General features: G+C 47.1%; 1 protein-coding gene across 3 annotated transcripts in view; it reads right to left on the bottom strand.

Moving 5' to 3' along the window:
* Positions 1-6520: 6520 nt before the first annotated feature.
* Marchf3 (membrane associated ring-CH-type finger 3) overlaps positions 6521-15958 on the bottom strand; it is a 152807-nt gene continuing 143369 nt past the window's right edge. For 2 of the 3 annotated variants that reach the window (XM_042674373.1, XM_042674374.1), the window contains exons 4-5: positions 15236-15445; positions 6521-7456 (exon numbers count right to left, since the gene is read on the bottom strand). In XM_042674373.1, coding sequence (XP_042530307.1) covers positions 7298-7456; positions 15236-15445 — 369 coding nt within the window. In that variant the 3' untranslated portion in view covers positions 6521-7297. The remainder of the gene's footprint in view (positions 7457-15235; positions 15446-15958) is intronic. The other variant, XM_042674375.1, reaches the window with a different exon arrangement.

Raw genomic sequence — 15958 nt, 5'->3', positions numbered from 1 at the left:
GCGCCCCGGGGACGCAGAGGCGCCAGCCTGCGTGCTAGCCCGAGGGCGGCGGAGGGTCCAGCCTGCGGTGCTAGCCCGAGGGCTGCAGAGACGAGCAAGGCAGACTCAAGGCTCCTCCTGCCCCCAGCACGCGGGCCCCGGCCGAGCCTGTCGCCTCCAGGGAGTTCGGACGCACACCAGTAACCTGTGTTGAATATAGCCAGTGCTAAAAGGTGCTGGGGTGTGTGGCTCTGTGTCTGGCAAGCTCCAGGCCCTGAGATCAACCCCCAGTACTGCGGGCCGTACCCCGGTACACACACACAGATTTATAGAAATATTTACTATTACTATCAGAAGAAAAAACATCAAAAATGACAGCATAGATATTCTATTTTGGTAAGAGGAACAATGCATGAAGAAGACCTGATGATAAAGATAAAGCTATCAGTGTAGCCCCAAATGCGCAGAGCCGTCACTCACTCAAAGGACACAGAGGAGAAATACACAACCGTCACCAGAACAATTTAAATTTCCCTCTAAGAAACTGATAGATCAAACATGAAAAAGCCAAGTAGGAAGGTGCGGACTAGAGTGACCTGTAGCTTTAGATAGTCACACACTTCGCATAGATATGTAGCAGATGCACACATAATTGCAGCAGCCAATCACAGTAAGCCACAAAATTCATCATTTCAACCACTATCAGAGATCATAGTTCTTTGACTATAATGTAATATCGTCATTACTGAAACACCAAACAAAAGAATAAGGCATTCTAGCCCCACCATCTCTGTATTTGATGAACACTAAAAGCTTACTGTATCAGGGCTCTTGGGTTAAAGAAGGATATAAAAAATTTCAAAATACTTAAATGTAAACAAATTTTTTAACAATTGTGGTGGATAAAATAGTACTTATAAAAAACTCTGTAGGGGACTGGGAAGGTCGCTCAGTGGTAGAGCACTTGCCTTGAATGCCTGAGGCCCTGGGTTCAATTCCTCAGCACCGCATAAGCAAAAAGATAAAAGCCGGAAGTGGTGCTGTGGCTTAAGTGGTAGAGCGCTAGCCTTGAGCTGAAGAGCTGAGGGACAGCGCCCAGGCCCAGAGTTCAGGCCCTATGACCGGACCCAAAACAAAAACAAAAACAAAAACCTCTGTAGGTGTAAGTAATCAGTTCTAAGATTAAAAAAGACCAAAATAAGTATGAGTGAAAACAACATGCCCAGTGCCACTAGCTTATGCCTGTAATCCTAGCTATTCAGCAGGTTGAGAGCCAAAGGGTCTGGCTTTAAGTTTGCCTGGGCAAAAATTCCAGGAGACTCTGTATCCAATTAACGGAGCGGGGAGGGGAGGCTGGAATCATGGCTCAAGTGTTGCAGGCCAATTCAAGGAGCTGAGTTCAAAAGCTGATACTGGCGAAAGCCAAAAACAATTTAACAAAAAAAAGAAGAAATAATAAAGCGAAGGCCAAAATAAATGAAATAGAGGATGGAAAATAGTGAGAAAAAAGGTAAGTTCTAAAGCTGGGTGCCAGTGGCTCATGCTATATCCTAGCTATCCCGGAGGCTGAGATCTGAGACTTAAGGGTTGAAGCTAGTTCAAGCAGGAAAGTCTGTGAGACTCTTACCTCTAATTAACCACCAAAAAGAAGTGGAGCAATGGCTCCGGTGGTAGAGCACCAGCCCTGAGGAAAAAAATCTATGGGATGATACCCATCCCAAGTGCAAGCCCCAATAAACACACACACACACACACACACACACACACACACACACACACACACACACACACACACACACACACACACGAACATACACACAGTCCCAGCGAAGTAAGTGGTGATATGCTGTGATCATTATAGGTTCTTTGTATCTGATACCCATAAATAAAAGTCTCTACTGGGGGAAATGGATGGACTTAGAACAAATCATGTTAAGTGAGATAAGTCAAGCTCAGAGGATAAATGGAGCATGTTTTCTCTCACATGTGGAAGCTAGATCTAAATACATCAGGACATGGTAAATTATTCAGAACTCTAGACATTCAAGCACAGTAGGACCAAAGGCGGAGACTCTTAGGAGAGGCACACAAAGACACACTTGCCCATATGCATATGATCATATAAAATAATAGCATCAAAATGCATGTCAGCAAATGGAATGTTTTTTAAAAAAGGAAATAATGCTTCAAATGCAAAAAAAAAAAAAATCTCTGCTTGGACCTCTGTCTTTTCTTGATGGGGAAGTTATGACCTCAGTAGGTAAAATATGTGTTCCAAAATAGAGAGTGTTTCAAAGCAAAGCAGGACTTCCAAATCACCTCCCCCTGTTGCCTTTATGCATAGAAATGGAGCCTTCGAAAAATAAAAATCCCTAGATATATGATATATGACTGACAATTGCTTCATTACTAGGAATGCAGATGACTGATGAATTGTGTTTGTTTTTCTCTGTTGTTTAAATCCAGACCTAGCAAATTGGTTATCTGCAATGAAGTCTCAATTAGTCATAAGCATTTTCAGGAAATCTCCACATAATTCAAAGCTCTTAATCATGTTAGTATTTTCAATGTCCAGAATGGTCTTTTGCAGCCCTCTCCCACCCACAATCCAATGCTCAATAAATATCTGTTGATTGTTTAAGATTAGCCCCTCTTTAAAAAAAAAAGTTTAAAACTATATATGGTCATTCAAATGGATAATCAAAATTGTTCCTTGAGAATCAGACGGTAGCAACAGAGAACGGGAAAGGGGCCAAGGGAAGACGTCGCTCTTCTTTCATGGAGTACCGGGAGCTAAGTTCCCCAAATCAGTACAGGGTGAGGTAGACAGTATCCCCATTTTGCAGAGACAAAACCTCAGGCCCAGCAGCTGGGGGACTGTCCCACAACAAGCAGCTGGGACATGGGCGGCGTCAAGATTTGAACTTGGGTTGTCTGACTCTGGCTGCTTTCTTCACTTGACTGCATTGGGGAACAGCCAGAATCACCCAGAGCAACCAGAAGAGCAGAGGACAAGGCAGATGCCGGGAAGCTTGCTGGTGGTCACAATGCCCCCCAGGAGGATGGAGGGAGCCCATGCATCTGACGGAACTGATGTGTTTTGAGAGCATCTGCAATGGCTCAGGATTCAGTAGCAGAATGTTGGGCAGGTCAGGGCATCCTCTGTGGCCTAGACCAGGAAGGCAGGCATCGGCCAGGCCACTGTGGGTCCCGCCGTCTCTTCCTAATGTCATCTGGAATCCTGTCCCTTCAGACTGCCCAAGTCCCATTTTGTTTCTGAGTGTAGGGCCTGAGGACTTTCTACCAGCTGTGGAGACCATCTCCAGGCAGCTTCTAGAACATTCTGGATGGTAGTAGAAAGGAAGCATTGATTTCACTTGCCAGCTGTGTGTCTTCCTCGGGGTATTGGGCCTTGGGCACCTCCAGGGTGGGCAGCTGGGAGGGCCACGTGGCTGTGGAGAAGGCCAGGGGCTTGGAGCGTGGGGAGGGAGCCGTGGCCCAGGCCCAGTTACAAGATGGAGCGGACAGAGGGGCCGGAGGCCCTGGGAGGAAAGGAGAATGCAGGTGAAGCTCCATGTACACCTCCCCTTCTCCTTTGACCTTCTCATGTCCCAGATGACTGTCTCTGAAGACAGAAGAATTGTGGCTACAGGTGACAGGCTCCATTACGCAGGGAAAGGAAGCAGGGGAATGGGAGACATCACTTCCAAATGATTCCTTTTTCTTTCACTGGGAAGTAAGTGCCTTTCCTTGAGGCACTGGTCTGTTCAGCTCTCTGTAGAAGGTGCAAGCGGACGGTGCTGCACTTGAGTAGATTTCCCTTCAGGCTTCCTCATGACTGAATCATTCTCAAGAAAAATGGACTCCAACCACAGCCAGGAATGTAGAGGAACAAGAACCTTGTAAGAAAATCCGTGCAAGAAGTCAGAGCCCCAGGTTCCTTTACCTGCCCGCGCCTTTCTCTGCCTGGGGTGCTGGGGACTGAACTCACAGCCCACAGCTTGCTCTACCACGTGAGCCAGTTCTTTTGCTTTTTAGTTTCTCAGGTAGAACCTGGGGCTTTTGCTCAGCTGGCCTCAGATCTCAGTCCTCCTACCTCCACTTCCTGAATGGCTGAGCGTATAGGTGTGCACCATTTCATCAGTGTTTCATTATTTATTTCTTAGTTTTGGTGCCAGTACGGAGCTGGAACTCAAGACGTCTTGAGGCTTTGTTCAGCTTTTCCGCTCATGGCTGGCACTCTGCCACTTAAGTCACACGTCTACTTCCGGCACTTTTGTTGGCTAATTGGAGATAAAGAGTCACTTGGATTTGTTGTCCTGGTTGGCTTCTGAGCCTCTACGCTCAAAACTCAGCCTCCTGAGTGGCTGAGATTACAAGCTTGTGCTGCCACATTTAGCTTTCTTTTTCATGATCTTTCAAAAAGAAAGAGCAGTTACCAGGGCTAGTGGTCACCATGTGACTGGGGTCTCTGTGCCAACTAGAAATCCACCCCCCCCCCCCCACCAAAGAGGCAGGTGCAGAGCCGAGGGGCAGCGTCCCATGCTCTCCTGACTGCATACCTTGCTACTTACGTTACTGTCCCCTAGGCTGTCCTATCTTGGATAACCTTGGGACCTAGAGCCTCCCTTGGTGGCTCCAGTGCTCTTTGTGGCTGCTAGGGGAGGGGTGTCCCTGTCACCCACTCAACTGGGGTGAGAGGGACAGAGGCCTGACACACACATGGTCCTAATGTGCTACCCTTCCCCGCCCTGGAGCCCCAAAGAGCTGCTTGGGACTTGCCTCTGTGTGTGTGTGTGTGCGTGTGCATGTGCACGTGTGCGTGCACACGCATGCAAATGGGCACATGTGATATCTGGGTTTAAATTCAGAGCCTTCTCCTTGCCAGGCAGGTGTGTTACCATTTCAGCCATGCCTTTGTCCTTTTTCAAATAGTTTCTCATCTATATCCTGCGAGCTAGGATCACAGTCCTCTTACTGGAGCTACTTGTGCAGCTGGGAATGGCAGGTGCATGCCACCACGCCATCTATTTTATTGGCTGAGAGGAGGTCTTGATATCTTTGTGTTGCACTGGTGGTCTTCGAACTGTGATCCTCCTGTTCTCGACCTCCAGAGTAGCTACAACAGGCAAAAAGAGCCTCCTCTCCTAGCTTCTCGCCTACTTTTTCACTGTCGTTGTATCTCAGCTCATGACCAAAGTAGGTGGAATTTTCTGCACCCAAATTCAGCAGAGATGGATGCTGAGAATGTTCTGGAGGAGGCTGCAGGGTCCTCTCATGAAGGTCCTGCCAGTCAGTGGAGAGGTGGGGGGGCATTGATCAAGACAGCTCAGTTCACGAGCTAGCAGGCCGGACTCTTGGTCCTGGTGGTGTGAAGTGTGACAGCAGCTTGCAGCCAGTAGCGTCCAGCATTTTAAGAAGGTCAATTGAGAAACGTTGATAGTGGTGCAGCTAATGATGCCCGGAGGGACAATGTGTGTGTGTGTGTGTGTGTGTGTGGGGGGGGGTGATGCCTATTACTGGAATTGAAGAATCTGAGGGAAGAGTGTGAGAGGAAATCTATTATCACAAGCCACCAAGCCCATGGGAACTGGGCACCCAATGCAGCTGTCTGCCTTCACGGCCACACTGTGAACGGAGGGCTGGGCCGACTCCGGAACACCTGCATCTGCTCCACGCATCTGCAGACAAGGTGCTTCTGGAGCCGACCCATCCTCTGCCCTTGGCTGGCTCTCCACGTGGAGAGCCTAAGGCGGAGGCTGCAGGGATGCTCCGAACATGTGGGTCATGTTCTATAAATCTGGATTCCCAGCTTTCCGAGCTGGGCCTGCCCTAGGGGGCAGCCAGGGAGCACCAGGCTGGTGTTCTCTGCCTGGCTTCAGAGCCATATCAGGTATCACCACCACCACAGATGCCAGGAGGCTCCAAGCCCTTTTCAAAAGTCGATTCCCGCCCTGACAGACTTGGCTGAAGGTCAGAAAAAGGCACTGTAGGGATTGTTTGTTTGTTTGTTGAAACCAAAGGAGTCTGAGACTAAGCGCAGCTGTTAGAACAGTGTTTTGTCTTGTTTTGTGTTGTGTTGGTACTGGAGCTTGACCTCAGAACCTTGTGCTCATGTTTGGCTTCTTTGCTCAAGGCTGGCACTCTACCAGTTGAACCACACCTCCAGCGTGACATTTTGCTGGCTAATTGGAGATGCAGTTTCACGACTTTTCTCTCTGGGCTGGCTTCAAACCATGATCATCAGATCTCAGCCTCCTGAGTAGCTATGTTTACAAACATGAGTTTTATTTTATTTTTTTTTTGGCACACCCTCTTGTCAACTCAGAAATTTAATAAAGCAATGGGGAAGCTAATTGATATGCAAAACCAGTCTCAGGTTCCTAGAAAAGTCTAATGATTCTCCAGTTCATTAGGAGTGCAGAATTAAGACAGGCACAAAAGAAACGGGAGTGAACACCAGCCTTTCTTTTTCTTTTTAAAACCTACATTGGGAAACTTCACAAGTTTTATGATTAAGAAAAGAAAGTGTTGCAATCAGTGTCTTTCACACACTGGATATTTATTATTAGAAAATAGTTTCTATCAGCTGTCAGTACCAAACAAATTGCAAGGAGCTTGCTTCTCAACATATTGTTTTTCCTTCCTTAATGATATTTAAATAAACAGCTCACAGGTGCATGGAAAGTTACCACACTCCCTTTCCCTTTAAAAACGGAATAACTGAATGAAGTTTAGTACAAAACACCCTTTCAGTATGACTTGTTCCGCAGTCATTTTGATCTCTCCTTGAGTAAGAGACACGAAAAAGACCACTCGGGCTATCAAATAACCCCAAAAGAACCCACAGTAGAAACCGGGGAACAGAAAACTCACCCAAACAAAAGCCCCTCCAAACCAAGAAACCAGTTTTTACATTGGTTTTTTGATCTTGATTATCATCTAAGTTATATATATATATATTTATATATATTTGAAATAGTAATAAAAAAGGAAGAATTTAATTGCATCTTTTGAGCGAGACAACCTTCCTCCTAGGTTAAAGAGGTGTTCAGAAAATTCCATACAGTATCTGCTAAATAAACATGTTTGGCAGCTTAGCAAGTATCATACCAGTGCAGCATCCTTGATTTGAAGTCAAAAGCATTTGCTTTCTTCGGGCAGAGGAGGCTGTTGTTTGGGCAATGTGTGGACATGGCTCTGGTGTTCTTAGACCCTTAGGTTAAGGACAGGCCTGAGTGTAGCTCAGTGCGTGGCCCCAGTGCAGAATCTTCCAATCTCCAAACAACGAATCAACCAAGCAGTCGCACAAAAACCATCACACAATGGTCTCCTTTGAGTTCCTCTTGACTGAGTGCAGGCCCAGCAAGGACTGCTGGTTGGAGGGTATGTTGACAGACTTTGGAATGAGGAGAATCACCCTCTGATTGGTCCGACGCCATTCATTATATAGCCGACAGTGGTACCTAAATGACACCTGGGGGAGGGAAAGGTAAGAGAAGGTATATAGGTAGAAGGTAGGTAGACGTTTAACCAATGCAAGAACTAAGTGCATCACGTTGAGCAGCTCCTGAGAGCTGGCAGCACGGAGGCCTCCGGCAGCCCAGGGCGGGTTAGCCTGGTGGCTTCCTTCGCTCCTCCACACACTGGGCATTGTGAGGATATCAACAGGAATGTAAGGTTCTTTCTGAGCTTCAATTTGATTTGGGGCTGGTGGTGCTCGGGCTTCAGTGGTAGAGCACCAGTTGAGCAAGCATGAGGTCCCGAGTTCGAACCCCAGTGCAAAATCAGCATAGCTGGAGACAGCAGGACAGAAAAGCGCCACGGGCAGCCCGTGTCCAGCTGCATGAGCTGGACAAGGGGCCGGCCTGCCCTCCAGGTTCCTCTCAGTGAGGGAGACAGATGCTCGAGCTCTATGTACTTCCATACTTCCACACACTGGCCTAGGACACAGGGATATCTTCGTAGTGTTTCAGGCAAGCAGCACACGTGTAACGTGGTAGCCCCAGGTGGGCACCTCTACGTCATTGTACTTGTTTTTCTCTTTGAAGCCCTAGAAGCGTCTCAAGAGCAGGACTGGTGCTTATTGTATTCCTCTTTGCACACCCATCACCTGGCTCAGTATCAGACACTAAATCAGACACAGCTGCTCTTTCTTACTGGGTGAATGAAAGCAAAAAAATCATTGGGAAAAATAATGATCTTACTAGGCGCCGGTGGCTCATAGCTATAATTTTAGCTACTCAGGAAGCTGAGGTCTGAGTCAAGCTCCAAAGCCAGCCCAAACAGACAAGTATGAGAGACTTTTATCTCCAATTACCTGGCAAAAGCTGCAGGTAGAGGCATGGTTCAAGTCATAGAGCACCAGCCATGAGCAACAAAGCTGAGTGAGAGCTTGAGGTCCTGAGTTCAAGGCCCCAGTAATGCCCCTCCTTCCCCCAAATCTTATGCTTTTCTCATTGTAACACTGCTTCAAATTTGGCCTTCTTACATATTTGCTTACAGTGATCAATTGCTTGCAGTGATCAATTATGATCAATTGTAATATAACTCCACCCCAAAAGATTTGATTTTATAGAAAACCCGAGAATGAGACACTTGAACCTGTTTGTTTGGGAGGCTAGTATAAATTGTTGGCTTGCCTAGAAAATTCAGTGCACAGTTTTGAAGATGAATTTTACAGACCGGGAGCAGGGCTGGGGGCTGTGGCTCACATCTGAAATCTAGCTTCTCAGGATGCTGAGACCTGGAGGATCATTGTCCAAGGCCAGCCTGGGCAGAAAAGTCTACTAGGCTCCATCTCCAAAATAACCAGCAAAAAGCTGGGCTGGAGCCATGGTTTCAGTGATAGAGGCCCTGAATTTGAACCCCAGTGCAACTCCTCAAAAAAAAAAAAAATCTGTGTGAGTGTTTCTAATTAGATGCCCTGGTCGGTGCTATGAAGCCAGGAGCCTGTGAGCTCAAGGTAACAACCCAGTTCTAGGCTGTTTAATTGTCTTGGAGGTAGGTGGGTTGTCTAGACTCCAGGTAGGAACCATGGGAGTCAGGAAGTAGGCTGATCCCATAGTTTTGAACTTAGTCTTTCTGGAAGTAAAGGAGCCAGTGGGCCATAATCAGAAAGGGAGTATTAACTTCCCTGGATGGTGAAATTCAGGGCCACTCGGATTTCTGAGGCGAGGAGCACATGCCATAGGCCAAGTGCCAGAGACATTTGGGTGGAAATATAAGCTTTTAAACCCCATGCAGATGCGCTTTCTCTGAAAGGCCCTGAACATGCCAAAATGGACCTGTTTGTTTTCTTTCTTTTTTTTTTTTTCAAAGCTTAATTCTCTCCCATCTATTTGGTGCTGCTTGGTGCTACAAGGTCTGAGCCCAGGGCCGATGGCTGGGAAGAGTAAAACACAGGTTGGTGCTAAGGAAGAACTGGCCATGTAAGAGCTCTGGAGCTGGGCAGAGCTGCAGGAAAGCCAGACGGCAAAATCAAGAGTTCCTTCCTCACAATGCTGAAGAGCTGTGTACACCAAGCTTCAGTAATTCCAGAAGAAGCTAAGGCGCCTGAAGGCAGCTGCCTACAGGCTCCAGAGCCACGTGCTCTGGGCTGGTACCCTCCTCATCCTCCACCTAGTGCCCACCTCCTTTTGAGGGTACAAGATAAACCGTGATAGTCCAGATAACATACATAAAGAACTCAGCACACGGCCCTGCAGGTGTCAGTTGGTCCAGCCTGCTGTCTTTCATATGTTAAATATGGAAAGGAGGAAGAAAAAGAAGATAGTTTTGTGACACTCTTGATAAACAGGAAAATGAAAGGGGGCTGGGTACTGTAGGGAGTGGGGGGAGAGAGGGAGAGAGGGAGAGAAGGAGAGATAGAAAGAGAGAGAGAGAGAGAGAGAGAGAGAGAGAGAGAGAGAGAGAGAGAGAGAGAGAAATTGCCTAGTTGTCAGTGTGGTCATGAACTGGCTTCATGCTGAGTCTCCTGGGAGCTTGTTAGAATATCAAGAACCTGGGGTGCCCCCCCCCCCAGACTTTAGGAATCAGAGCGCTTCCTAACAAGATCCCAGGTGCTTGCAATGAGCATTCAAGCTGAAGAAGCGCCACTTTCTGGAACACGGGTGTCAAAGACTTAGCAGAGCTCCCTGTTCCTTGGCCAGGAAATTAAAATTTAAAAAGAAAAAAAAAAGGAAAAATAAAGAAAAGAAAAGAACCCATTTGTGCAGACAGATGAGTGCGCACTAAGCCGTTTTAATTGCTGCTAACCACTACTGTCTTTTAGAAGAAAGCATCTTCTGAAGATGACTCCTTTGCAGGGAAAATAAAGGAAGTCGGAGCCACAGGCTGAGAGAGAGCACGGGTCTGAAGCAGCCCCAGGTGAATGCCTGCCCTGTCTCTAAATATTCCAAGACAATCCCCCGCCCAGCAATTTGTTATCACAGAAAAAAGGAGGCTTAATTTAGAGACATAAAGAGGCAGTGCAGAAATGACATAAACCCAAAACACATCATAACAATAATGTTAGGAGCCAAATTTTGAGGCTTTAATAAAGAAGAGGGCAGGAAGAAAGGGTATCTGGCCATTATTAAAAAAAGGAAAAGAAATGCCTTCCCTCTGGAGTTCACTCTGCAATCCCAGCTACTTAGAAAGTGGAGATTGAGAGGATCAGTGTTCAAGGCCAACCTAGGGAAAAAAATGGATGAGGACCCCCCCCCCCTCCCCACAAAAAGCCAGGTGTGGTGGTGTGTATCTGTAATCCTAGCTACGCATGAAACATGGGTAGGAGGATCATGGCAAACACTGGTGACTATGAGAAAAATAACCACAGCAAAAAAGGGCAGGAAGCATGGTTCAAGTGGTTGAGTATCATAAACAAGGTGTGAGGCCCTGAGTTCCAATTCTAGTATTACAAAGAAACAAAAGCAAAAATACCCCAGCCTTTATGAGATGGATTTCCCGAAGTATATTCATTTACTCACCTGAAGAACCTTAGCCAACTTTCTATCCTGGGTGAGGTTTATTTACAATGAGTTGTAATCACATGAACAGGGGTGAGAAGGAGAAGAGGAGGAAAATGTTAGTGCCCACCTCTCTCATCAGGGAGGTGACCCAGGCTGTGGCGAATAAAGTTTTGCTGTGACTTGTAGCGGACAGCTTTCTCTCTGGAAGTCATGGTGTGACTTAAATGCAGCGGTGCAGTCTGGACTTCCATTTGCTTAGTCACCTTCCTGCCATGAACCTAGCTCACTCATCTCTTACGCAGCCCAGAAGAAAAGAGGGCTGTGAAAGGGAGAAATTCAGCATTCTACTGCAGCTCCTTTAAATAAGCATTTATTGTTGTTGTTATTACTACTACTACTACAACTACTACTACTACCCATACTAGAGCTTGAACTTAGGGTTCTCATGTTCCTGCTTAGCTTTTTCAGTCAAGGCTGGTGTTCTACCACTTGAGCCAGATTCCACTTAGGGATTTTGGTTGGTCAATTGGAGTTAAGAGTCTTGTGGACCTTTCTGCTCAGGTTGGCTTTGAACTGTAATTTTCAGATCTCAGCCTCTTCAGTAGCTAGCATTTAGGCATGAGCCACCAGTGTCTGATTTACAACAAGAATCTTCTTTTTGTGCATATGTGCCAGCCTGGGAACTGTCACTGAGCGTTTTTCCCCTCAAGGCTAGTACTCTACTATTTGAGCCATTGCACCATTTCTGTTTTGTTTTTTTTTTTTGGCCAGTCCTGGGCTTGAACTCTGGGCCTAGGTGCTGTCCCTGAGCTCCTTTTGCTCAAGGCTAGCACTCTCCTACTTGAGCCACAATACTGCTTCCAACCTTTTCTGTGATTAATTGGAGATAAGAGTCTTGTGGACTTTCCTGCCTGGGCTGGCTTCAAACTGTGTTCTGGTTGTGAGCTGGCTTCGAGCTCAGATCTCAGTCTTCTGGTAGCTAAGATTATAGGCATGAGCCACCGGTGCACGGCCTTTCCTGCCTAGGCTGGCTTTGAGCTTGCAATGTTCAGATCTCAGCCTTCTGAGTAGCTAGGCTTCTACTGTAGCCAGTGGCACATGGCTACAGCCAGAATTTAACCAATCCATGTGCTGGGTGTCATCTTTGAGGCACGGTCATTCCTTTACAGGTACCGTGCTGGGCACCGGCTACGTGGTGTTGAACCCACAACCCCCAGTCCACTCTGTGCCTTCAGCTACTGCCCACTCAGCTTCTGGCCAGCGCTGAGCATCCCAGAGGAGAACCGTGATGTTTCTGGTATCTTTCCTGTGGGTGACAGCCTGGCTTTCCTGGATTCCTGGCATACCTCTGAACACAGCAGGCTGGGATGGGGTGGGGGGTGGTGGGCAGGGTCCTCGAGTTTGGTCAAGTGGGGCCCTGGTGGCCACGTGAGCTGGGAGAAGGCTTAAAGCCACTGAGGCCAAGTGTGGCTTGCCCACCCTCCTCACAACACGGCTTCCAGGCCCTTCCAGAAAGCTCCTCTGAGGAGCTGGCCTGGGAGTGAAACAGTGTTTGTTTTTCTGAGGCATTTTCACAGCAAATTCTCCTTAAGCTTGACAGCTTGTTTACAATGGGTTCCTGCCGTAGGGCAGTTTCCAAGTGCTGTCAGTCCTGACTTACGGCGCTTGCCACCGCTGCTCAGTGCAGCATTTATCTGAGAAGGAGTTCTTTTCCGTATTCAATAACCTATTCCTGAGCGGGTGCCAAGCACGCTCCTCTCATCAGTCAGAGGGGAGAAATGTCTTTCTTTCCTGCCTGTATTTTGCTTTTTGTGAGGGTCGGGGAACTGGGTGTTAGGAAGACACAGGAAGATGAGTCTGGACACACGCTGGGCTAGGCTCTGGGATGTATATTCTCAGATGTCATCCACCAAATCTTCCCAGTAACCACTGACCTGTGGTTATCAATGATTTCCTCCAAGTACCAGAGGAAGACGGAAAGTTACAGCCAATGCTGGGAGCTCACACCTGTGATCCTAGCTACTCAGGTGGCAGAGATCTAAGGATTACAGTTGGAAGCCAGCCGAGGCTGATAAATGCAGGTGAGACCTAGAAGTGTGGCTTAAGCAGAACAGTATTAGCCTTGAGCAGAAAAGCTAAGCAAGAGCACAAAGATTTGAGTTCAAGCCTCAGTACTGGTTTAAAGAAAGAATGACCAAAAGAAGGAAAGAAAGAAGAGAAAGATATGACTATTAGTATGCCAGAGCTTGGGTTAAACATGTTGCCTGTAGATTCTAAATGCTGTAGTGGCCGTTGGAGTCCTGTAAGGAATGAACCGTACCAGCCTACTATAGTCAAGTCTGGTCTGCTTCCCACTCAAACCTTTCTTTCACCTGAGATGACGATGTAGTAGGGGAATCCATTTCTCTGAAAGCTGTCTTTCTATTTCTTTTCCTCCTCCTCACCACTCCCAGTTCTTTCTTGTTAGATAAATGTATACTTGGCTAAACAGGTTTGCGTGAAGACCTTAAATTGAGTCTGAAAGCCCAGTTTGTGGGTTTCTTCTCAAACCATCCTTCATCATAAGGACTCTTCAAAGGAAAATCATAGACTAGGAAATATCTATATATGGTAAAACTGATGTTTCATGATGAGTTTCCAAGTACTTTTCTGGGTGCTTTTTCCCCACAGTCTCACCATTCTGGGGGGAATACACTATGAGTGCCATCACCACTTCACCAATAAAGACCTGGAGTTCAGAGGGGCCAAATGACTTTCCAAGGTGATGTAGACAACACGTAGTTAGACTATTTAATTTCTGTGGTGTGTGTGTGCATGCGTGCCTGTACCAGTCTGAACCCAAGGTATTTCTTAGCTTTCTTGCTCACAACTGGTTTTCTATCATTTGAGCCATGCCTCCAATCTATCATTTTGCTGATTTAATTGCAGCTGGAATTTTGTGGACTTTTCTGTCCAGGCTGGCTCTGAACTTTGACCTTCTAGGTCTTGGTGTCCCAAGTAGCTAGGATTACAGGTGTGATTCCGGAGAGAGAATATTTAATTTCTTATTTCTAACCCTTCTCTCTTCACAATAGAAACATGCGGGTCAACTTTATTGCTTGCTTCACAATGGAACAGGACATACTTTGGAAGTGTGGACATTTTTAAAGGAAGCACTGACAGTTATGTTCGTCTGGGAGCAGAATGTCTAAACTGATCACAACATATGGCAATGCTCTAGCATTAGAACACAGTCAGCTTTCTAAAGCTCAAGTCAGGACCCTGTTCCTGAGACGGAAGTACTCCCTCCCCCTTTATTGCCAGAGCCCTCTCCCAGGAGGGAAGGGACAGAGCTGGCAGAGTCACATGATGGAAACGAATAGGAAGGGGAGTATGAGTACCAGAGCTTCCGCATGCCGACTCTAGTGCTATGGGGAAGCTTAGGCAGGAAATACCTACTGCTTAACAACAGTGTTCTGTTGCTCAGAGTAGAAGCCAACATGGCAGAAGAGTACTCCCAGGAAGCCAGGGGCCTGGCTTCTGAATGTATTCTAGAAGACAGCGATGCCTTTCCCTGCCATCCCAAGGGGAAGCATCAGGAAGCCAGAGCAATGGTTTGCACTTTGTGTGTGCTGCCACTGGTGCCACAGCAAACATTTTGCTGTATGAAGTTAGAAGGATGAAAAAGAAAAGAGAGAAATGTTGGAACATTCTTTCTGGTACAGAGGCAACACTTATTGGGAAATGTCTTTTCTTTGGTGGCAGCTTCTCTGTTGGATAAATTAGTGCTTTTATGGGCAACACACTCAAAATTCCAACACACAGAATAATCATCAGGGAAAGTGCAACGCCAGGTCCACTGAAGACTTAAGCCTGGGCTAGACGGAAGACAAAAATAACCATCCAGAAGGGTTCTTGACACCTGCAGGCAGTGGCCACAGAGACCAAGCACATCGTTCATAACATTCTACAATCCCAGCAGAAGTGAAGAGCATATGCAACAGCTCTCCATGCCTTAGAACAGATGAGTTCTAGTCTAGCAGTGAGAAAGGGTTAAGGTGTGTGTCTTTGATTGGTGATGCTTTTTAATTTGACATGTTCCCACTACGATTGGTGGTGCTTTTTAATTTGATGTTTTCCCCCTACAGTTTAGACAGACAGACAGACATACACACATACACCACCCTCATATACTTCCATGCCAGCATCTGAAGCTCTGTTTTCGCCTGGGCAGGAGACAGGGCTACAGGTAAGAGGGAAGACCATGCCATTGTGAGGCCACCAGCTGCCGCTGGCCTGAAGCCCGGGCCTCAGGCCATACTTACTAGTGTCCAAAAGAGGTAAATGGTGAAGAGTGCGACAGTGAGTGCAATCAGGCCCACGGCTTCGAGCCGACTACTGAAGTGCAGGTGGTCCACAGCGCCCCGCAGGCACAGCCAGCCCGAGATGGTGGCCAGGGGGGTGATAAATAAGAAGCACACCATGTCTCCAAACAGAGTCCGCTTCTCGTGCTGGGGGCCGGGATTTCTGAGCCACTGCCAGAAAAGAGACAAAGAAAAGTAAGGGAGAAGGTTAAATACCGGTGTGGGGCAGACACTGCTCTAAGGGTGTCTGTGACGTCAGAATCAGCAGAGCAGCACCTTGGTCCTGTTCCCACACAGTGAAGAGGCTTCCAGGGCTCATTCCCAGGCCCCTGCCTCTGAATAATAATGCTTGTGATCATCACAACGACACTTTACAATGTCCTTGCTGAAGACAACCTGCCTTTTGTGAAAATCATCCAATGGCCAGGCTCCTGTTGTGAATCATAATGATCGCACATGAAGGTAGAGAGGATGTGACTCTTGCAGGTGATAGAATTTGGACCAGTGCCCCCTACAAGTCTCTAGGTAAAGGCTTGGTCCCCAGGGTGGGTGTATGGGGAGGTGCTATGGGCCTTCAAGAAGTAGGCTAAGAGGATTGAGCTGAGGTTGCTGGGACCCTGGCTCAAGATGTGACCTCTTACTCTGATATGTATTCCTGCCATGACATGCCAGTCATCGGTCCAA

The sequence above is a fragment of the Dipodomys spectabilis genome, unplaced genomic scaffold (genome assembly GCF_019054845.1).
Source record: "Dipodomys spectabilis isolate Male_0828 unplaced genomic scaffold, ASM1905484v1 ptg000019l, whole genome shotgun sequence".
In the NCBI taxonomy this organism is placed as follows: Eukaryota; Metazoa; Chordata; class Mammalia; order Rodentia; family Heteromyidae; genus Dipodomys; species Dipodomys spectabilis.
This window is presented reverse-complemented; position numbering and strand designations above follow the sequence as displayed.